The 23,094-nt window shown below is 51.1% G+C and overlaps 1 protein-coding gene across 3 annotated transcripts in view; it reads left to right on the plus strand.

Annotated features, from left to right (window-relative positions):
* Nucleotides 1-23,094, plus strand: part of TMCO4 (transmembrane and coiled-coil domains 4) — an 89,184-nt gene that overhangs the window by 60,038 nt on the left and 6,052 nt on the right. For all 3 annotated transcript variants that reach the window (XM_045898550.3, XM_045898551.3, XM_064589831.1), the window contains 2 exons: nucleotides 16,152-16,269; nucleotides 22,048-22,165. In XM_045898550.3, coding sequence (XP_045754506.1) covers nucleotides 16,152-16,269; nucleotides 22,048-22,165 — 236 coding nt within the window. The remainder of the gene's footprint in view (nucleotides 1-16,151; nucleotides 16,270-22,047; nucleotides 22,166-23,094) is intronic.

The raw sequence follows: 23,094 nt of genomic DNA on the forward strand, positions 1-23,094 counted from the left end.
CCCCAGTGCCTACTAGATGAGTCCACTTACCATTTGGGGGTCCTCCAGAAATCAACCTATCTCCCTGGCCTGTCTTTCCTACCACCCAGTCTAGGCATTTGTAGACGTGCTTCCTCCTCCTAACTGTAATGTAGGAGGGTTAACTCTATGAGAAGTTATAGAAGAATCTGCCAATAACTACCCAGAAGGCCACAGTTCTCCATGACACAGGGTTAAAATCATGGGCTCAGGGTCGGAGAGCCCTGGGTTCAAATCCTGACTCCACGACTAACCCTGTGACCCAGTGCAGGTTACATACGTTCTTCAAGCCTTCCTCGTGAGTGAAGTAGAACTAATGATACCCACCTCGTGCGGAGATACAATGAGGATAAAGAAAACAGCACATACTGGGCACCTTGCACCAGCCTGACACGTAGGAAATGCTTGATCACTGGCTATGATACGGTAGGTGGTTTGAGTGTTGAAAGCATTAGAACATTGGAAGGGCCACTCAACACTCAGTCTGATCACAGTTTGGTGATCCAAGGGCATTTCACAACATCCTTGGGGTCGGTCAGCAAGGGCCTCAGTTCAGTCTCCCATCCCACGAACACCAGAAGTACAAAGTTCTATATGCAGGTTCCAAGGGACTGTTCAGAATCCTCTGGTTCAGACCTCCACGCATACAGGATCCCCTTGGCCTCATCCATCAGAGGTGTCTACCAGCCTCTGCTTAATTGCTTCTTTTTTTTTTTTAAAGATTTTATTTATTTATTTGACAGAGAGAGAGATAGCGAGAGCAGTAACACAAGCAGGGGGAATGGGAGAGGGAGAAGCAGGCTTCTTGCCAAGCAGGGAGCCCGATGTGGGACTCGATCCCAGGACCCTGGGATCATGACCTGAGCCGAAGGCAGACGCTTAACGACTGAGCCACCCAGGCGCCCTCTGCTTGATTGCTTCTGATGACGGGAAGCTTACTACTCTGCCCCAGGGTGGTTAGGAATTTAGGAACGGGTCAGTTTCATCCGAGCATCAGTGGCCTGTGGCCTGGGGGATGTCAGGTTCTGTCCAGGGCATCTGCTAAGGCTGCTCATGTTCAGATGTTGTCCAGGGGGGCTGCTGGCATGGCGACAGAGCCCCAAGCCCTACAGTGCCTGGGTGGCCCACACGTCCCCAGGTCTGCTCCTGCGATTTTCAGAAACATGATTCTGTCTCTTTTGCACCCAGAGCTAATCAGAGTCCCATCAAGCAAACTCACAAGACACAGTGCTGGGAACTGAATGCTGATTCATTAGGTCACCAATAATTGTCACCCTCCGATGACAGCAGATGGAGCAGATGTCCATGCTCACTGCCCAAGCTCCTGCGGAAACAGATTATCTGCCAGAATTTCTGTGGTGAGCACAGAGCTAGGGAGGGAATGGTCTCTAGGAGTGTTCCTTTTCCTGGCCATGGTCAGCCCTGGTGACCACCACCCCCCCAGTCTCCCAGTCTCGTGGACAGATCCCACCAGAATGGCTCGTGGCCATTCTCAGTTTCCTTCCTTCCCTGGGCCTCCCCTCACTCAGAATTTTGTGTAGGTCAGTCCTCTGTGTGAGTCCCGGTTGATAAGCGTGGAAGAATCCAGACACTCTGTAGTGAAGGCGTACTCCCATGGGGGTTGGGTGGATTCCAACCAGGGAAGAAAACACTGCAAGTCCCATTGATTTACATATTAATTAACTATCTCAGTTCACAGCATTCTGTAATGGAAACTGTTGGGGTTTTTCCTTGTAGCTAAGATGCCCGCGATCATCAAGCCTGCCTAGCCAGTATTTGTCAAACTGCCGTCTTGTAAAACATGGCCTGGCCTGTTTTGCAACAGAAGATAAAGAGTTCCCACCTGTGGGTCAGTGTGTCCCCCATACTTGGCATTTTAATGACAGGGTCTGAGATTTGGGGCCCCTGTCCCTGCCACCCCAGCACGGGATGAACCATGTGAACTCTGAGCTTTCAGGTCTCTAGACTGTTCTTCATTATTATTTCTTCACTCATTTTCTCAAATGTCCATTTATTAACTTATGCAAAGCCCCATCTCCCTCAAAGGACTTGCAGGACTTCTCAGGGAATACAGCCTCAAATGTAACAACTTATGGATAAATGTAGACATCAGGAGCAGAAAGAACACGTGTGTGAGTAGAGGCCTGAGGCAACTGGGAAGCTCAGATGCAGGGGAGCAGGGCCTGGAGCAGAAGGAGCTCAGACCCCGCAGCCAGGCCTGGATCCAAATTCCAGCTCTGCTGCTCACTAGCTCCGCAGACAGGTGCATGCACTTAGTCCCTGTGCCTCAGTCTCCTCGCCTGTGAAATGGGTCTAGTAGTACTTTCTTCAGAGGCTGAGCAAGGGGGATAATATATGTAAGCACTCAGCAGAATGGCTGGCAAGTAGTCAGCATTCGGCAACCACTAGGTTTGTCACTGTTCCTGTTATTATATGTTCTCCTGTGATTACCCAGTTGCGATAACTGAGCTGTGAATTTCGCTATTAGCTTCCTAGCAAGCAAAGTCGTGGAAAGCCACAACTGCAGATTTTCCACTTCCGGGAGGGAGCATGGAGATGCCAGCTCCATGGGTAGCGAGACGCTCTGTTTCCCCCTGACTTACTCTGTCTGAGAGCACACCCTTGCCTTTTAGGAGCTGAGCGCTCAGGTTCAGAGCCTCAAACATCTCTGCCTTTGGTTAGCTAGGAAGTTCTCTACTGGAAGTTACAAACCTGGAACCGCGAGGACAATGTCATGGTTGGGAATGATCTCCCCAGGGTGCATCCTAGTTATCAGGAAGGTTGGCGCAGGGGCTTCTTTGGAAACTCAGACGGGAGGTAATGATCTCTTGAGCTGTCATGAGCAGCCGGGTATTTGGGACACTGCTAATCAGGTGACAAGTCCCCGGTTGCATTTCCATTTGGGTGATTTTACAATTTGCCATCTAGCGGTTGCTGGAGATTGCAGGGACCGTGGTTGAGCCTGGATCACAGGCTCAGACAACAGTGGAAAGCATGGTTTTTAGTTCACCCTGCCACGCTCTTCTGAAGTTTGATAGAGAACAACTGCTCATCTCCAAAACAAGAAACCATCTTTCCAAGGTGGAGAGTGGGGAAGGGAGCTGATATTCGTGGAGCACCCGCTCTGTGCCGGGTGGAAAGAGGACCCATCTCGATCTTGGAAGGTGTGGGCATTATTACACCTGGAAGCAGGCGTTACATTTTCCGTTTTTACCGATGGGGAGCCAGAAGCCCAGAGAGGTTAAGTGACTTGTCCGAGGACACACAGCTAGTAATCTGGGATTACACACAGCACATCTGGGATGCTAACGCGGGTGCGTCTGACTCCAAACCTTTTCCTATGAACCCTTCTCTTATGCCGCATCTCATGATAAGCTTGCTGCCCTCAGTTGCCTATAATCTAATTAGAATAGATACCAGCCTTAGAACATAAATAACAGTAGCAAATGCTGCATCGCATGGGCCTAGACATGAAGCAGTTCAAAGGAGAGAGCCTTTCCTTCCAGGAATGGAAGGCAGGAATGGCTTCAGGGAGGTGGTGGCAAGCCTGGAAGAAAAGGTGAGCCTTGACAAGCTGGGAGGAAGACAGGATGCTTCTGAGCTCAGGACTGGCAATAGCAAAGATCCAGAGGGAGGAAGGTGAACGGTCTGGGGAGGGCAGGCGACAGGAGCCCAGGTTTCTCTGGGAAGTTGGGAGAAGTAAGGTTGGAGATGTGAGCAGGGTCCAGAACTCAGGGGCCTGATCTGTCGAATGGAACGCAGAGACCAGGATGCAGGTGCTGCCTCGAGTCTCTGATATTAGCACCTCTTTCCCTTCCTGTGTTTGTTTGTCCACCAGTCAGCAGAGACCTGCTGAGAGGACCTCCCGTGTGTCAGGACCTGCGCAGGGCTCAGGGGACAGAGGTCAGCCAGACTCCCTGGGGAGAACTCAGACAGGATGGGACCTCCCTGCCAACCACATTCCCTCCCCATCCTTCGGCATCCCCACCTGCCGCTGCACCTGCCCGCCCATCTGCATGTCCTGGGGGCCTCTCTTCTCACTCGGCTTCCCCAGGGCTGGGGCTGGGTGAGCCGCACTTCGTGAAGCCCGCTGAGTGAGTGCCCTTCCCACGTGGTGTCATCAGCCATCACAGCCAGCCTGGGAGGGAGGGCCGTGCTATCCGGTGCTCAAGAGAAGAGGTTCAGAGAGCCCGGGGAACTTGTCCACAGTCACACAGATGTAAGTGAAGACTCCCACAGCAGGCCTCTCTCTACTGCTCACAGGGACCCTCGACTTGTCCCTTTCATTTTTAAAGATTGATTGAGAGAGAACATGAATGGGGGCAGGGGCAGAGGGAGAGAATCTTCAAGCAGACGCCCCACTGAGCGTTGAACCTCGGTCGGGACTCGATCTCACGACCCTGAGATCATGACCAGAGCCGAAACCAAGAGTTGGACGCTTAACTGACTGCGCCCCCCAGGAGCCCCCCGCCCTTTAATTTTTTAGCTGAGCGTTTACCCAACCTGTCCCGACTGCACAGCTGATAAAGGCAGGGCCAGGGCCAGACCCCTTTCATGGCTCCTCTCAGGGGTCCCGGGGGCACAGGTGCTCAGCAATGTGGTCAGCCCACCCCCTGGCAGGGCGCCCTCACCCTCTCTAACCTGAATGGCATTCCAGGAAGCCCCTCGCATAGTTCCTGGCCCTGGATTCCGCTGGTGGTCGCCACAGCACCACCTTGTGGTGGGAAAGGGCTCCTCCAAGCCCCACGCAGGCTGGTTTTCAGCAAGTGGTAGCTGGGGAGGGTCTACAGACTGCCCTCATTGAGGGCTTGTGCGGAGCCGAGAAGCTGCTCCTGCTTCCTGAGAAATTCCCATGCCACCCAGCTACAGCCTTCTTGTTTGCATTTATTAGGCACCAAAGATACAGAGAGCAGAAGGGGCTGATATTTATCGAATCCCCGCTGTAACAGGTGTTTCCAGACCTCATCCCCTGGAACCTTCCCAGCAGCCCTGCAAGTTAGGGATTCTTGGGCCATCTCCAGATGAGGACACGGAGAGGTGCCCTCTGGTCCTGACTCCCCCAGCTAGGCAGCGCAGGGCCAGCCTCAGACCCCTGCTTACACATTCTCCGAGCAAAAGCTCTCCCCATCCAAGCACAACTGCCCAAAGTGTGCTGCCATTTCAGTGACCTCATGTTTTTGCAGATGAAAATCAGGAGGAAATGGTCTGATAAAGAATTTCTTATAAGAAAATACAAAGAAAAATTGGATCTTTTTTGAAAATGACCAAAACTCTGTAACAGGTGTGTGGCACATTTTAAAAATGAAAGGGAACTCAGGTGGGGTTGTTTTTGAGAATTCCACAGCATCCTAGAGGACACCAGGAGGCCCCTGCCGGGTGAGAGACCCAAGTGGAGAAAGTCATTGCCAGAGAGATGGAAGAGCAATGGCCAAGTTCATGATGTGTCACCAGTGACCTGGCTTAGGCCCAGAGGTCCATGGATGCACACTCATGCTCACAGGGGCATTCAGAGATGCTGGCTGCTGCTGGATCTTGGCCGTTACACAATCTGTGGCTCTGCCGTTTGGCGGGGCTGCTCATGCAAAGAGATGGCGGAGTTTGTCCTACAGACTTATTACCACCAGCAGGTTGATCCGTGCTCTCTGCCCTGACCGTCCCTCGCCAGCAATCACTGCACCATCCGTTTTGAATGGAATAAAGAGTTATAAAGCAGCACTCCCCAAATTAAAGGAAATCATTCAGAGATGAGAAACAAGGAGGAAGCAGAAAATGAGAGCCATAAGCATGTTCCCTGGCTGGAGGGAGGAAAAAAAAATATCTCTTGGGGGAATTCAGAGACACAGGACCATGCCTCACTTGGATTTAGGGTCAAGATGTTTATTACCTACAGGATCCAGGAATCCCCCAAGTCAAACAACTGACACCAGACTACTCGGAGAAAATAGGTCCTCAATCCAGGCCACACAGATGGATCCCATATAAGACCAGCTTGAAAAACGAGCTCATAATCCAGACTTCTAAAACACCCAAGTTAAAGACCCGCCACCTGGGAAAGTTACAGAAACAACAAGCATCAGGGATAGACCCTCAGTCTTTGATAGAACCGGCTGAAGGAGCCCCTCTAAAAAAAATAAGTAGGTTTACAATTATTAAAGACCTAAATTGAAACGTTGTCAATAAATTGAAATTGGAAGACACCGGGGGGGGGTGGGGAGAACAGGGAGATTTGAAAATAAATCAAATTGAAACTTCTAGAAGTGAAAAAAAAAAGTCATTGGGATGAAAACTTTATGGGTTAAATGGCAGATTAGACAAAGGGAGAGAGAGAGATCATGAATCGGAAGATTAATGTGAAGAAATTACCCGCAGTGGGGGCGCCTGGGTGGCTCAGTCATTAAGCATCTGCCTTTGACTCAGGTCATGATCCCAGGGTCCTGGGATCGAGCCCCACATCGGGCTCCCTACTCAGCAGGAAACCTGCTTCTCCCTCCCCCAATCCCCCTGCTTATGTTCCTTCTCTCGCTGTGTCTCTCTCTGTCAAATAAATAAATAAAATCTTTAAAAAAAAAAAAAAAGAAAGAAAGGAATTACCCGCGATGCACCAGGGAGAGGTAAGGAGCCAGGATATGGAGAGAAGTTCAGAGCTTAATGGTTGTCTAATATCAGCTGTGAAAGAAGACAGTAGGAGAGAGATACAGTTTATTGACTGAGCATTTTCCAGAATTGATTCCTGAGATTCAAGGAGCATGAGTCTTGAGTAGGACAACTATTTTATACCCACACCCATCATAGTGAGATTGTAGAACTGCCAGGATGAAGAGATTTTAAAAGCGGCGGGGGGGGGGGGGAGAAAAGAAAAGATCACTTACAAAGAAAGCTCAGCTAGACTGATGAGACTTTTCAAAACAACAGTAGAAGCCAGAGGAAAAAGAAAAAGAACGGTCAATCTAAAATTCTATGTTTGGTGAAACTATCGTTCAAGATGAAGGACAAAATACAGCTATTTTCAAACTGAGCAAGTTTACTTCTAACAGACCTTTGCTGCGATAAACACCAAGGATCTACTTCAAAAAGCAGTGGATGGGGCTCCTGGCTGGCTCAGTCGGTGGAACGAGCGACCCTTGATCTCGGGGTTGTGAGTTCAAGCCCCACGTTGGTGTAGAGATTACTTAAAAATAAAATCTTTAAAAACAAACAACAAAAAGGAAAGGTTGTGACGATTACTGTGACAATACAGAGACCATCTAGCACAGTGCCCAGAACCCAGGACCATGCTTTCTCCCCCTTGGCAGTATCTGTTCACCCACTTGGTTTGGCAGATGTGCCAGAGATTACCAAAACAAAAGGTACCCTGGGCCTGGTGCACAAATCAGGATGTTAACCTTTTAGCAAATTTTAACCTGCTAATGTGTCTCCTGAATCAGCCAAATTGGAAATGTTCATCTTGGCAGGTTGTATGTGTTCTGTATTTAATATACAATTTTGGAAGATGTCACGGTTGTCCATAAACCTAGTCTGGTTCAAGGTTCTATTTGATAGCCAAGGGGAAAGGGACAGGAGGGTAGGAGAGAACGTGTAGGAATAATCAAATGTCATGACGCCACTTACTGTGTGAACTGGGACAAACTGCTTAGTGTCTCTGAGGCATGCTTTTCCCATCCTAGAATGGGAGTAGTCCTGCTTACCTCCTGGGATCCTCATGAAGAGTTATGAAATAATATGAACAGAAAGCACTTAGCCTCTCCCAATGTAAGCAGTGATGACAATAATGATGATAAAGAAACGAAGAAGGGGGATTATAAAATCAAATTCTAGAATTTTGTTGATGGAAAAAAAAGAAAGAAAACACCTTTGCTGCAAGATCTCTCTCTCTTCAATTTCATTCCCAGCCCCTACGAAGTTGGACCAACATTACCACCCCCGATGTCTGCAAAATAAACCCAAGGCAAAAGAGCTTGTGGATAAGCTCACAGAGATTCATTTCCGCCTCCTGGCCCTTGAATCCTTAAGCTCCCATTTGGCTGAAAATGATTTCTGAGTCGCCACTAGATACCAGCTGACATGCAGAGCAGACTGCCGTGCGGTCACCTGGCCCTTTCATCTCCGTGATAGCTGATATCACATTGGACGTGATTTATGTCCCTCACATGGAACTGCACTCCCCAGTTGACTTGTCCTCAGACAGACCAGGCTTTTGTCCCCCGGATGAGAGCGAGGAGAGGTCAGGCATGCAGAGGAATGTCCGGGGTCCCGGGTTGCTGGTGCTGGCCTCACCACTTTGGATGGCCCAATCAAAGAGAGGGGAATCGAAGGGTGGGGGGGTGATAAAGCCTTACTCATTCCCTCAAGAATTCATCCCAGATCCTTAGAGTCTATCCAGACGGGCTCCCTGAGGCGATTCTTTCCAGGGTGAACCTCATCCCTGGGGGTGCGGGGGACAGTCAGAGCCTCCCTTTCTCCAGCCCCCTTCCTGCCCGGCCTCCCTCCCTCTCTGGCTACCTCTGTCCGTGTGCTGTGTGTGTGTGTGTGTGTGTGTATTTGGAGCGGATTTTGTTTCTGTTAGATGCAGCTCATATCATTTCCTTCCAGGTTTGTTTTCTGGACCCGCAGTCAAGAGATAATGTCCTCCTTCGTTTCCCGCCTTATCGCTCCCTGCACACATGACTCCCGCCAGGAGGGAGAAAATGCTGCTTCTTTAGATTCTCAAGTTTGAGATCCTTTGGTCTTTGCAGGCCAGGGGAATCTCATTATTGACAACGTGATAGGCATGTGGGAGTGTGTGATGTCTCCTTTCCAGCCGTTTGATGAGGTTTCTGTGAACTCCTAGAGGGGTTGTTTGGAAATACCTGGAAAGCTCTGCACAGGCCTGCCTCACTTGAAGAAAGCCCACTGTATGGACAAGACACAATAACAAAGGGGTCGTTCCCAGTTACAAAGGGTCCCCTCACTGTACAGAAAGATTCTCCACAGGGCTCTTTGGAAGAACCAACCCTACTTGGTATGTTGTAAGAATGTTTAGTTTCACAAAAATTTATGCAGTTTTCAAGGCCAACGCTGTAGTGTAAACAGAACTCTGCTGTCATACAGAAGCTGTCTATCCTCAGCTCTTGATTTTTTTTACAAGAGGGAGAGAAGGGGGAGGGGCAGAGGGAGAGAGAGAGACTCTCAAGCAGACTCCCCACCCAGCGCCAAGCCTGACACGGGGCTCGATCTCATGACCCGAGCCGAAATCAAGAGTCAGACGCTTCCCCAACTGAGCCCCCCCAGGTGCCCCCAGCTCTTGATTTTTTTTTTTTTTTTTTTTGAAAAGCTAAGACCATCTTCAGAGGGTCAGGTGGTAAAAGGGTCCTGTCAGGATGCAGTGGGAACTGTGGGAAGCGTGAAGAGCGTGCGAGACAAGACATACACTGATTTATCTAGATTCTGCTTGGTGGAAGTGGGAACCCATAACTCGACAATGGGAGCATTCTTAATTCGACTGAACTGCACACTTAAAGATGGTTAGATGGTACATTTTGTTATGTGCATTTTATCACAATTTAAAATTTTGTTTAAAGAAAAGTAAGTGAGGAAGTGTTGAACCCCAGTTTAGAGCTCTTCGGCTGCTTCTCTGCAGAGGTTCCTCTCATGGCTGCCACCTACCAGACAGGCAAGTCTGGTGGGTCTCTGCTGAGCCATGTCAATGCCTGGACTAGCGGCCGGCTAAAAGCAGCCGTGTCTCTATCAATGGCCGGGCAGTCTCCAAAGACAGATGAACACACGGCCTCATGCCGGCCCTGGAGAGTCAATATTCTTTTATTCTATCTGCCAGATGAGGCAGCTGAGAACCCACATGATTGAATAACTGACCTCTGTTCAGACTGCGGTGATGTGGGGATTCGAACCCAGGTTTCTCTCATGCCACAGGCCAGGCCGCTTCCCCTGGACCCGTGATTCCCAGCCTTCTTAAGCACGTGGGCCCTTTCTAATGGTAAACGTCTTCACAGACCTGCCCCTGGCAGCAGTCCCATTTTCAAGGTCTCCTGGTTGAAAAGATATGTGATGACCCAAAGCAACCTTGACCATGACTCCTGGGAGTCACCATGGCATCCTCATAGTCTTGAAATCATGACACCTGATGTGTGAGTCCTTGGAGGCATTTGACTGGCCGACGGTGGTTGGTGCTTATGCAGTTTCTTAGGCCCTCAGAGTCGCTTTGGAGCTTTGCCCCCCAGAGATTGGGCACCCCTGAGCTGCACCATGGATCAGCTAAAGGGGCTGGCGACCCTGAGTCTTCTTAGGTAGGCCAGACACAAGGGAGTCTATAAATACAGCTGACATCAGGTTCTTCTTGGGAGGGTTACCGTGAGCCTTTGGATCACGTTGTCCAAAGCCAGGGGAGGAGACGGGCCAGCGTTAGCCTCAGAAGGACCACTCGCTCTTCTGCCCATTGCAGACTACGGTCGTGCTCAGTAGCATCCATCCCCCCAGAACAGAGTTCTGGAAATGACCAACTGAAGAGCTGAGAACAGTGATTAAAGACGTTTCCATTTACTCTCAGCTGGGGTAGCACTCTTCATTTGCTTTTAGCCAGTCTTCGGAGATCCCCAACTGTAGTTGCTGGGAAGGAGTTGTGCCAGAAGGAAAAAAAAAAAAGAAAAGAAAAAGAAGAAATAACCTCCTTCCATGTATTCTCACCGTGAAGCGTACCGCTCAGTCACGTTGCTTGCTTTCATTCATTCCACAAATAGATGTGGAGCTCAGCATCTGTGCCAGGCGCTGTTCCAGGCACTGGGGATTCACTGGAGAGCACCAAAAAACCAATCTCAGCCCCTGGGGAGCCTGCATGCTAGTAGGAGACAGACCATAAATGAGGCTTTTAAAAGCAAAACAGGCAGAAAGTCAGGTAGTCTTAAGGGCAATGGAGAAAAATCAAGGAAGGGAGGTGAGGCACGTGGTGGGTGCATTTGTCCACCCTGGGAGAGTGGCAGTTAAGCAAAGAGGTAAGGGAGGGGCACCTGGGTGGCTCAGATGGTTAAGTATCTGCCTTCGGTTCAGGTCATGATCCCAGGGTCCTGGGATCGAGCCCCATGATAGGCTCCTTGCTCAGTGGGGAGTCTGCTTCTCCCTCTCCCTCTGCTTCTCCCCCTCCCTCTGCTTCTCCCCCTGTGTGCTCTGTCTCTCTCTCTTCCAAATAAATAAATAAAATCTTTAAAAAAAAAAAAAAAAAAAGAGGGCGCCTGGGTGGCTCAGTTGGTTGGGCGACTGCCTTCGGCTCAGGTCATGATCCTGGAGTCCCGGGATCGAGTCCCGCATCGGGCTCCCTGCTCGGCGGGGAGCCTGCTTCTCCCTCTGACCCTCCTCCCTCTCATGCTCTCTCTCTATCATTCTCTCTCTCTCAATAATAAATAAATTAAAATCTAAAAAAAAAAAAAAGAAAGAAAGAAAGGTGAGGGAGAGTGGAGGTGTGGAAATCAGAAGGAAGAGCATTCAGGAAGAGGGAAGAGCAAGGCCATGTGGCCGAAGCAGAATGAGCAAGAAGAAAGCAGGGGACGGTCACTTGGGCCTCTGAGGGCTGTCACCATGGCTGATTTTTACTCCAGGGGACGTGGGATCCCCGGGAGAGTTTTGAGCACAGGATTGAAATGACTCGACTTTCCTGCAGCATAATTTACATACCACAAAATCCCCCATTCTGAGTGTACAATTCAGTGATATTTAGTCAATACACAGAGTTGTGCAGCCATCACCGTGACCCAATTTTGGACCATTTCCTTCACCCCCAAAAGATGCCTCATGCCTATGACTCGTGTTGTAAAGGGATCACTTTGGCTCCTATGTCAAGAATAAAAATAAGAGGGGCGCCTGGGTGGCTCAGTCGTTAAGCATCTGCCTTCGGCTCAGGTCATGATCCCAGGGTCCTGGGATCGAGCCCCGCATCGGGTTCCCTGCTCAGCTCCCTGCTTCTCCCTCTCCCCCTCCCCCTGCTTGTGTTCCCTCTCTCGCTGTCTCTCTCTCTCTGTCAAATAAATAAAATAAAATCTTTAAAAAAAAAAAGAATAAAAATAAGAGGTAGAAGCAAAGAAAGTGTGGGAAAGAAATGTTTTTCACCACACATGTGAACGACAGAGAGGACTAGAAGTGGAGAGGTAAAGACATGACTGGCAAAGCTTTTCTTTCTTAATTCCTGGAGGCTCAGAGCCTCCTTTACACCAAAGTTCTAACAGGGTGGAGGGCCTCCAGCTTTAACAAAGCAGGATATTTTTTAAAGATTTATTTATTTTGGGGATGCCTGGGTGGCTCAGTCGGTTAAGCGTCTGCCTTCGGCTCAGGTCATGATCCCAGGGTCCTGGGATCGAGCCCTGCATCGGGCTCCTTGCTCGAGAAGCAGGCGGGGAGCCTGCTTCTCCCTCTCCCACTCCCCCTGCTTGTGCGCGCTTGCTCACTCACACCCACTCTCTCTGACAAATAAATAAATTAAAATCTTTAATAAAAAAATATTTATTTATTTTTATTAGCGAGAGAGAGCGGGGGTGTGGGAGGGGCAAAAGGAGAGGAAGAGAGAATCCCAAGCAGACTTCACATGCACCAAGCCCAATGAGGGGCTCGATCTCACAACCCTGAGATCATGACCTGAGCTGAAACCAAGAGTCAGTTGCTTAACTGACTGAGCCACCAAGGGCCCCCACAAAGCAGGATATTAGTAACATACAGAGAATTGTTTTAAAAAGAAAAATCTGGGCACCTGGGTAGCTCAGTCAGTTGAGCATCCGACACTTGACGGCTCAGGTCATTATCTCGAGGTTGTGAGATCGAGCCCCGAGTTGGGCGGTGTCCTTAGCATAGAGTCAGCTTGGGACTCTCTCTCCCCCCTCTCCCTCTGCAACCCCCCCTTGCTCGCTCACTCTCTCTAAAGTAAATAAGCAAATCTTTTTTTTTTTTTTAAGTTGGAGAAATCCAAGGCTCAAAGGCCATGTCTCCTGACTTGAAGGTGACTGAACCCATGTTGGATCCCTGCCTCCCTTTACATCAAAGGTCTATTTGTAAAGCTAGAGAACTATCTTCATACCTTAAAAATTCACAAGAAGAGGGGCACCTGAGTGGCTCAGTCGGTTAAGCATCCGACTCTTGATTTCGGCGCAGGTCATGATCTCAGGGTCGTGAGATCGAGCCCCATGTTGGGCTCTGCTTAAGATTCTCTCCCTCTATCTCTGCCCCTCCCCTGCCCCCACAGATGCACACATTCTCTCTCTCTTAAAAAAAAAGAATTCACAAGAAGAAAAGTTGATGGTAGCAATAGGAGTAAATCCAAACATGTTTCAGCAAACATTCATTGTCCCTACAGCAAAAAGGCAGTGAGGACACTGATAGTAAAGCAGGACCTAGTGAGGGTTTTCTCTATTTTAACTGGAAGGATGAAATCTCCTGGTATTGGAAGATTTGGGACCAAACAGTGAAATTTGACATTCGTTCCTTTCCAGCATCTACTATAGCAGCCAGCATCCTCTTTCTCCTGACCCCAGATTTCCTTCGTGGACCATCCCATTCCCAGGACCGGGCAGGTGGCGATGACCTGGCATAGAAGAGTCTACCTTGGGTGGGTCTAAAGTAATTCTCGCCGACTTCCCTCAGCTAACGCCTGTGCATTACCGAGAGCCTGCCACCTGGCTTGTCTCTGGGTTTGCAGCCTCGCAGACAGCAAACCCCCTTTAAGGCACGTGTCTGAGTTTGGCAAATGGCCTGAGGACCAAGGGCCAGCCAGGTGTCATTGATGGGTAAATGTGTTTCCAGCTCACTGCCCACCCTGACTTGATTTGGCTGCATTCTGGACTGTTTTGTGAGGTTCAGCTACCGGTCTCAGTTCAAGGTCGTAGGCAACTACGTTTTTCTGGCTTTTCCTAACAGCTTTCTTTCAGCCACTGGCTCAGGGCAGCCCATCAGGAATGCTGCATTACCACTGCTGGCCACAAGGGGTCCCCACCCTCCAGAGAAGGCGAGATGATGCGGGGCGAGCAGGTGCCTTGAGCCGCCAGCCCCCAGAGCAGAGCTGCGGAGCTCAGTCACTGGCCCCAGGTCAACAACCGTTTGGCACTCTGGGAACTGTGATGACCCACATGTGATCACGGTGCTTCATGTTGTTTCAAAGAGCAGAGAGCATGACCCCAAGGACCCAGCCACTTCCGTCCAAGCAGTCTGGGTTCTGCTTATTCTCACTACCTGTATGACCTTGGACATGCCCCATCCCCTCTGAGACCCAGTTTCCTCACCTGTCAAGAGCAGAGGTTAGGATAAAATCCCATTCTCTACAGCCTTGCCAGCCACAGAAGCACCCAAAATAGCCCTTCTATCAAGGGGCCCCTGAGTCATCCTTGCTGTTCAGAACACACTGCCAGCTTCCTGAGGTTTTAAATCCTTCTGCCAGGTTATCATCGCTCTGGAAACAAAAGGGGTGAAATCAGAATTCTGTGCCGTGGCTTCTTTCAACATCAGAGACAGGGCAGCCCTAAGGACACATGATACTCCAGGGGTGCTCGGACACCTGTTAGCCTGGACCAGCGCTGAGCAGGAATCCCAGACCGAGAACAGTTGGAAGCGCTCTGGTTAGAATCTGGAGCCCAGAGAGAGGAAGCCACCAGGCCTGTGGCCCTCGGCAGGAATGTGGCAGACAGGGCAGAGCGGTCCCTCTTGGGCACATTCCCCAGGAGTGACACTGAGCATGCTGCTTCCTGGGACATACAGACACTCAGAAGCATAAGAAAGAGCCACCTTTGGGGAGAGGCGGGGGCTCAGGGCAGGGGGAGGCCGCACTCACTTCCCCTGTGCATCGCCTGCGCTGGGTTTTTCCCATGCTGTGACTTAATTCTCCTAAAGACCCTCAAGGTCAGTGGTGTCACCCACTTGTGGGCTCAGAGTTCAGTGACCCGGCCCAGGTCCCATACCCAGAAGTTATATGAAGCCACGGCTTTACAAAGACTTTGCAAAATACACATCCTGGCTTCCCTGAGGGACGGCACTTAACTTCCTCTTCGTTCATTCATTCACATCTTTACAGAGCGCCAGGCACAGGCCATGCACTGTTCTAGACCCGGCCATACATCTGGGATGGAGGCAGCAAGAGCACCCGCCCTCACTGCACCTAGACAGACAGAAACAAGCAGTACGTGCCAAGAAGAAAAGCACAGCAGAGGAGGGGACAGAGAGTGAAGGAGGGGGGGGACATGCGCCCCTCTCATTGGTCAGGAGCGGCACTTCTCAGGGTGTGCTCATGCCCGCCTGCGAACTGTTGCATTCTAGTCTGCCCCAAGGTAGAAGAAATGATGCTGTCCTCTTTCTATGTTTACAGGACAAACGTCCATGGGGCCAGCCCTGGTCTGTTGAATCGCACTTTGAATAACCCCGCCTAAAATGTATCTGAGCCATTTGGTCAGTGAAGCTGATGGATGTACCCCCTGCCCTGGGACCCATCCGCCCCCATCTTCCCTTCCCTCCCGCCTTCCCGCCACACCGCCCAGGCCCCAGGGAACTGCTGCCGAGGAGGACTGGGCATGTCCCCCCCACCCCCGGTGAACACGATGACCTGGGGCCCGCCGGTCCCTTCTAAAGATGTCCCCTCCAAGCCCATGGCTGGTTGGGAGCTTCACGGATGCTGAGAATAGTTCTGGGTCCCAACTCAGGCTGTGGCACTTCCAAGCTATGTGATCTTGACGATGTCTGGTTTACCTTAACTCTAAAATAGGGATAATGGGGGCGCCTGGGTGACTCAGTCGGTTAAGCATCTGCCTTCAGCTCAGGTCATGATCCCGGGGTCCTGGGATCGAGTCCCACATCAGGCTCCCTGCTTGGTGGGGAGCCTGCTTCTCCCTCTGCCTGTCACTCCGCCTGCTTGTGCGCTCTCGCTCTCAAATAAATAGAATATTTTATAAATAAATAAAAGAGGGATAATGGTGCTTTGCAGGAAGAGATCAGCCCCCTGGCCTGCGACTCAGTGTGTGGAAGCGCCCACTACTGTGTGTGCAGGTGTGTGTGTGTGTGTGTGTGTGTGTGTGTGAGCACGTGTGCATGTGACATCCATCTCCTCCCCCACTGTTGGAGTGTCCCTTCCAGGACCTGCTGTGGCCAGGGACACTGACGGCCTTTTCCGGGTCTCTCTCCAGATTGCCAAGGGATCATTGAGGATGTCGTCCTGCTGGGCGCACCCGTGGAAGGAGAAGCCAAGCACTGGGAGCCGTTCCGGAAGGTGGTGTCTGGGAGGATCATTAACGGCTACTGCAGGTCTGTCCCAGTCTTGCGCTGGGGGTGACGGTACTAACTGAGTACTTAATGTGCAGATGTTTAGTGTGCAGATGTTCGAGGCCTGGCCCCTGTCCTGGAGGATCCCAGGGACCAGTGGGGCTCTGGCCTGTTAGGAGCAAGGTGTTCTGACCGGGGGGGCCTCTGTCCCCATAGAATGAAAGAATAGGGGCTCCCTGTGTCAGGTCTGAGGCCAGCTTATGGGATGACAGGAGAGGCCAGGCTGGCCACCATGATCTAGGGGAAAGGAATTTGGTGAGTGGGACGACTGAAAACCAAAGCTTGGGCCCCAGCAGGGATCAGTGAATGCCGCCAAGGAGCTCCTGGGGGCGCCGTTCGGCAGTGCAGGAAGGGGTGGGCAAGGGTGTGGGCCGAGCCCCCAGAGCCCTGTTTCAGGTGGGGTAACAGAACAGTCAGCCGACAGTGAGGAGCCAAGACCCACACCGGGCAGCACCCCTCGGCAAGATGGGGGGACGCCTGTGAAGGCTGGCGGCTGTGAGGCTAGAAAGGAAGTACCCCTTGTTTGGGCTTAGAGAAGGGGGACTCGGGAGCTTTGGCCAAGGCCATGCCCCAGACTTTGGGGAAGAAAAGAGGAAGCCCACCACTGATAATGCAGGAGGGCCGCCTGAGAAGGTGCTTGGGCGCATCAACCTCCAAAGGCAAAGGATGGGGTGACAGTGTGGAAGAGCAGTGATTTAGAGTCACACAGACGTGGGCCTGAATTCTGAAACACAGCCAGCCTCCCGGATTTTAGATAAGGGACCCGCATTTTATGGTCGTGACCCAAAGTGCAGGGTATGGACCAGAAGGTGACATTCTAAGCCCAGATCCGAAGAATAGGTTTGGAGTTTAGAAAACCAGAAGGTTGGCTGACTTGTGGGCTCCATGAACACAACTTAAAATATGAACAATTTAGAAAACAAGGAGGTAGGACTCGGGGAAGCAGCTGATCCACTGGGTCATGAACATGACCTTTCCCCCAACCGGCTGGAAACACAGCACTATAGCTCAGAGAAGTCGGAGCTGGAGTGAGGGCCAGTGGGGTCCCCAGCTTCCGCTGAAGCCAGAGGACAGGGGAGATCACAGGAAAGGCAAAGCATAGAGAAAGAGCAAAGTGCTGGATTCCCAATTCTAAAGAATATGTTTCGGGTTTACAGGGAGAAAGAGGCTCCAAGCTGAGGTTGGGGGCGACGCAGGATCATCCAACATTCTGTGCCCGAGACCGTAGCTGGGCACGGGAATGCAAAGATGGGCCCGGTGAGAGAGGCTCACGTCTAGTGGAAAGGACACATACGGAAATAGACAACTGTTAAAAAGTCAAAACTAAAAATGCAACAATGCCGCAATGTGAGGGGGAGGATATCAGGAATATTAGACTCTTACCACCTGCCATCCTGTCTTTGTGATCATGATCTCCTTTAATCCTCCCCCAAACCTTGTGGTGTTAGTACTTTAATCCCCATTTACAAATGAGAAAACTAAGGCCAGTTAAATTTAATTTTGATCTAAGCCCAACCATCCTAAGTAGGACACAAAACTAAATGGAACAGATTTGGAAAGTCTTTATCATTTGATGATTTAGCCCTCAGCAACAGCTGTATAGTTCAGAGCTCAAGATAAAGATGACTTTTAGCCACAGACAGAGGACATTAGCCAGGACACAGGAGTTCTGACCATCAGTTTAGCTCTCTCACTTATACTCTAAGCTGAGTTCTTAGAATTAGGATATGGTAGGAAGAACAAAGAAACAAAAGAGCCATAATATATAAAGAGCCCATGCAAATCAATAAAAAAAATCTAATAAGAAAATGTTCAAAGGATATCTAAAACTCACAGAATAGTCAATTAATTTTTTTAAAGATTTATTTATTTTAGAGAGAGAGTGTGGTGGGGAGACAGAGGGAGAGGGAGAGAATCTCAAGCAGACTCCCCACTGAGCTTGGAGGCTGATGCAGGCTCTATCTCATGACCCCGAGATCATGACCTGAGCCAAAATCAAGAGTCAGACACTTAACCAACTGAGCCACCCAGGCACCCCACAGTAATAAATTTTTTAAAAGATGCCCAACCTCATCATGAGTGAAATAAATACAAATTAAAATCCGTAAGATACTATTTATCACCCATCAGATTATCAAACATCTGAACTATGAATAACATTCAGTGTTGGTGAAGATGTGGAGAAATGGGCACTGCCATACACTGTTGATGTGACAGTTGAATTTAGTAAATATTTTTTGGAGAACAAGTGGCCATATCCACCAAAATTTTTAATGTGCCAGTTTTCTGATCCCACACATTCTGATTTCTCTGATCCTGCTGGACTAGATACACAGAAACGGATGCACAGAGTCATTGCAGGTTTGATGTCCAACGGTCCTCAGTTGGGGCCTCAGCCTGGGTGGCTCAGCCGGTTAAGCGTCCAACTCTTGATTTCGGCTCAGGTCATGATCTCAGGCTTGTGAGGTCCAGCCGCAGGTCAGGCTCTGCCCTCAGTGGGGAGTCTGCTTGAGGATTCTCTCTCTCCCTCTCCCTCTGCCTCTCTCCATCCCCCCAAACTGCCCCCCTCCCCCCCCCAGCTCATGCACTTACTCTCTCTTAAAAAAAAAAAGGTCCTCAGTTAAAATCTTGGCTCAGCCAGTTACTTGTTGAATAATAGCCCCTCCTGCACAGGGATTCTGGGGAGATCAAATGACCTTATTTAGGAAAAGGGTGGGCACTTAGTAGGTGTCCAATAAACTATAGCAGTTATAATAACGGGGCCCGTTCACATAGCACATGATTTTTTGGTGCTTTTCATAAACAACAAAGGGAAAGAATTAAAATTGCATGGGTGCAATATGAAAGCAGCAAACACTTATTAAACCCATATGTTCTGCTGCAAACCTGAGGCTCATAAGCTTGGTTTTCAATTATTTTGTGAGATCCTGAGCCATCTCTCTAGGGAGAGAAAGGAGGAGGAGGAGGAAAGCAGGGAGAGTAGGAGGAAGGAACACAGACCACAATAACTGTAGTTTCTAGCACCAACCAAGATTTCATAGTCTGGGCCCCCAAAGGTGTTTTACTTGCTTTGAACCTCCTTAAGCATGGTGGCGGGGGCAGGGAAGGCGGAGAGTGTTCAGGCCAAAACTACCAAAAACTAAATATTTATGAATGTATAGTATAGGGGTGCCTGGGTGGCTCAGTCAGTTAAGCAGCTGCCTTCAGCTCAGGTCATGATCCCAGGGTCCTGGGATCAACTCCCACATCAGGCTCCCTGCTCAGCAGAGAGTCTGCCTCTCCCCCTGCTTGTGCTCTCTCTCTGTCAAATAAATGGATAAATCTTTAAAAAAAAAAAAAGCTCTCTGCCTAGAAAAGGAAAAGACTCAAGAATGGACACACAGAGGACATGGGACTCATGTCCAAAGGAGCATATATTCCAGGCACATGAGGGGCAAATTATTAATAATATCAGGTGGAGGGGCTCAGGGGCACTCCTTGGGGGAGGTGATACCCAAGCTGAATTTTGAAAGGATAGATAAGAGCCCACCAGACACGGGAAGACTGGGCCAAGCAAGAGGTTCCCAGAGCAGGAGGCATAATCAGACCAGATGTTTCCTGAATATTCACGTGCGTGAGCACCGTGTCCGTGATGTGCCATCTTAGTATACGCTCCTGCCCACCCTGGGCAATAAGATGTAGTGAGGAGACTGAGGCCCAGAGGGGCCAAGCAACTGGCCCAAGCTCACACAGCTAGGAACTGACAAGGCAGGACTAGAGCCTGGCTCTGTGTGATCCTGTGTGTGGGATTATGGCCCACCCCGGGCGAAAGAGACAGATGCTAGATGAAGAAGGGTCTTGAATGCCAGGGAAGACCCTGTGGTTTGCTCAGCACAGTTTAGAGGATATGGAACCTTCTAACATATGTTCCTGTTCTATCCCTAAATGTACACAAGGAAGCGCAATTAACTTTTTTTTTTTCAGCAGAAACATGGCAGGCCAGAAGCAATTAACATTTTAAGTAGAGTGTTGTCATAATGAAGACAGAAACAATGTGGAAGGGATGATGCCGACTTGGTTCATTATAACTGTCTATAACAGAAATGTTTATGGACCACCCTCATACCCAGTATCTGATGCACATAAGTCATGGTTAGTGCAAGAGAACAACTTGAGTGAATCTTTCTTCTCCACTTGGCCGTCCGTTCTTAGAGACAGTGCTTCTTGGGCCCCCTCTATTAAGATAATCACTGGGACTGGCAAGCATTGTTCTCTGGAGAGAGTAAAGGAATTTTCTAGAAGAGATAGCCTACAGGCAGTGGGGAGACACGGTCAGCTTCTAAGAGAGAAGGGCCGTGGTCAGATGGGTGTTTCAGGAAAGCCATGGTGGCATGCGGGAGGAGAGGCCAGGAGCAGGGAGAGCAGGGAGGAGGCCATTGCGTTGGTCCGTGGAGGCTGGATTGCCTTGATCACAGGGCTGGGGCAGAGGGACCAGTATGGGTGCAGGTAAGAAGACTCAGCAGGACTCTGGTGGGTTGGCCACTGGGGAAAGGGGGCCTGACGTTGCCCCACTGGTTTCTACCTGGGGCACCAGGCGGATGACAGTAGAAAGGGAGTCAGGGCTGGGGCACTCAGTGTGGGACACCAGAGGAGGGTCTGTAGAGGGCCCCCTCAACTCTGTGCCCCAGTCCTTCCAGGGGTTTCTGGGGTGGTAAGCACAGGAGCACCCTTGTGGTCAGAGACCACCTGCGAGGGGGCCTGGAGAGCGCCCAGGGACCCCGGACTCTGAGCCCCTTCTTGGTTCACGCGGCACTGCGAGAGAGACCCTTCTTCCACGTGAGCACACGAATACCATGGTCTCACGTTGCCATGCAAACCAGAGTGAGTCGGTCCCAATAAAACACAACCAGATGTGCTAAGTTGGATGCAAGCCCCCCCCCCCTGCAGAGGGGAGATGAGCAGTGTCCACTTGCACAGACCTGCTGAGCAGTGAGGCCAAGTGCTGTCTCAGCTGGCCCAGCTTCAACCAGACGAAGTCAAGGGTTCGAGGGAAGGCTGTCTCGTGGGCCCCTCCGACCATGTCCTCCGTGGACAGTGCTCACGGTACCTGAAGAAACAGGTAGCATGGGGTCCAGGGTTATTTTCCCTCAATACTGTAGGGGTGTGTCTGGCTAGGGATGAGGGTGCGGGAGCGGGCTTCACCACACCCGAGCAAGTGAAGGAATGTTCCCAGGGCGGGACCTGCCTGGGCAGCCAGCCTTGCTGCCTCCAGGATGGCTGAGGGCAGGGAGGCCTGCAGGCTGGGCCAGACCTGAGTCAGAGGGCGAGCTGGGCCCCCCAGCTCACAGCCAGACAGGAACCCAGGCCCCTGAGTTCCGTCCCCCAGAGCACAGAAGCCCCCAGCCCCCACAGTCCGCTCACCCCAGGAGGACGCCTGCTGCCTTTCTCTTGCCATGGAGCCCTAGCGCAGCCACCCACCGCCCCCCCAGCCCCGAGCCGGAAACCCCTCCAAAGGCACATGCTTACTCGTGAGAACGTCGCCCAGGGTCCGCATGCGTGCATCCCACAGGCACTCGTCTGCTGCATGCCAGGCACTGTTCTCAGCTCTGGGGACCCAGCAGGGACAAAACGGGCAGCTTCTGGGGCTGCCGTGGCCCGGGCAGCACCCCCAAAGAGGCCGCCGCTGTTCCACCATCCTGCCCCAGGTGCACGGGTCCGACCGGGCTTCCCAGGGCCAGGTGGGAGCCCCAGGGCTGACGTCACCCCCTTGTCTGCCCGCAGGGGGGACTGGCTGCTGAGCTTCGTGTACCGCACGTCCTCCGCGCAGCTCCACGTGGCTGGCCTACAGCCCGTGCTGCTGCAGGACAGGAGGGTGGAGAACGTGGACCTGTCATCTGTTGTGAGTATTGCCAGCTCTGCATTTGCCAGCGGGGGTGCTTTGTGACTCCAGCCCAGCCACCCCCGGCCCCAGGGAGGTCATGAGAATTTGCTTGGGGGGGAAGGGTGGTAATTCCTATTTACAGGCACCGTCTCTGTGCTGGGGCTTTGTCACCACGTCCTTCACACACATTGTCTCTAATCCTCACCCAGCCCCCAGGGCAGCCATGATTATGCCCATTCCACAGACTAGGAAACTGAGGCTTAGGAAAGTTCCTGTCACACAAGTGGCCATCAGCAGTCCGGATGTGCACCTCCAGAGCCCCTGCTCGGGGCCCTACATTAGTGCCCTCCCTGCCCCTCCCCACCCCCAGTTACTCATCAGGACGGTCCGGTTCCCCTGGAAGTACTGAGAGCCCCCAGAGGACACAGGTGGAGGGACTGGGGCCAGACCCCAGAAGCCCCTGACGGCCAGGCTGTGACACGGTGGAATGCAGAGCAGGGAAGGTGTTCCAGGAACCCCCACCTTGGAAACATCTGGGGGTTTATTTAAAATGCAAGACACCCCCCACCAAGGACACTGGGAAAAAATAATAAATAAAATGCAGACCCCAGGGCCCCATGCACAGACCTTTAGATCAGTCTCTGGGAGCAGAGCCTGCCAATTGAACAGGCCCCCCCATCCCCCTCACAATAGTCCTGGACATCAAAGACTAGCTTAGGTCGGGGGGTACAGATGGTTCAAGAGAATTCTTTTTTTTTTTTTTTAAGATTTTATTTATTTGAGAGAGGAGAGAATGAGAGAGCAGGAAAGGGGAGGTGGTCAGAGGGAGAAGGAGACTCCCCGCTGAGCAGAGAGCCCAATGTGGGACTGGATCCCGGGACTCCGGGATCATAACCTCAGCCAAAGGTATCCACCCAACCACTGAGCCACTCACGCACCCAGTTCAA

The sequence above is a fragment of the Mirounga angustirostris genome, unplaced genomic scaffold (assembly GCF_029215605.1).
Source record: "Mirounga angustirostris isolate CCGP_5_RB_7025 unplaced genomic scaffold, mMirAng1.0.hap1 SCAF_4, whole genome shotgun sequence".
Classification (NCBI taxonomy): domain Eukaryota; kingdom Metazoa; phylum Chordata; class Mammalia; order Carnivora; family Phocidae; genus Mirounga; species Mirounga angustirostris.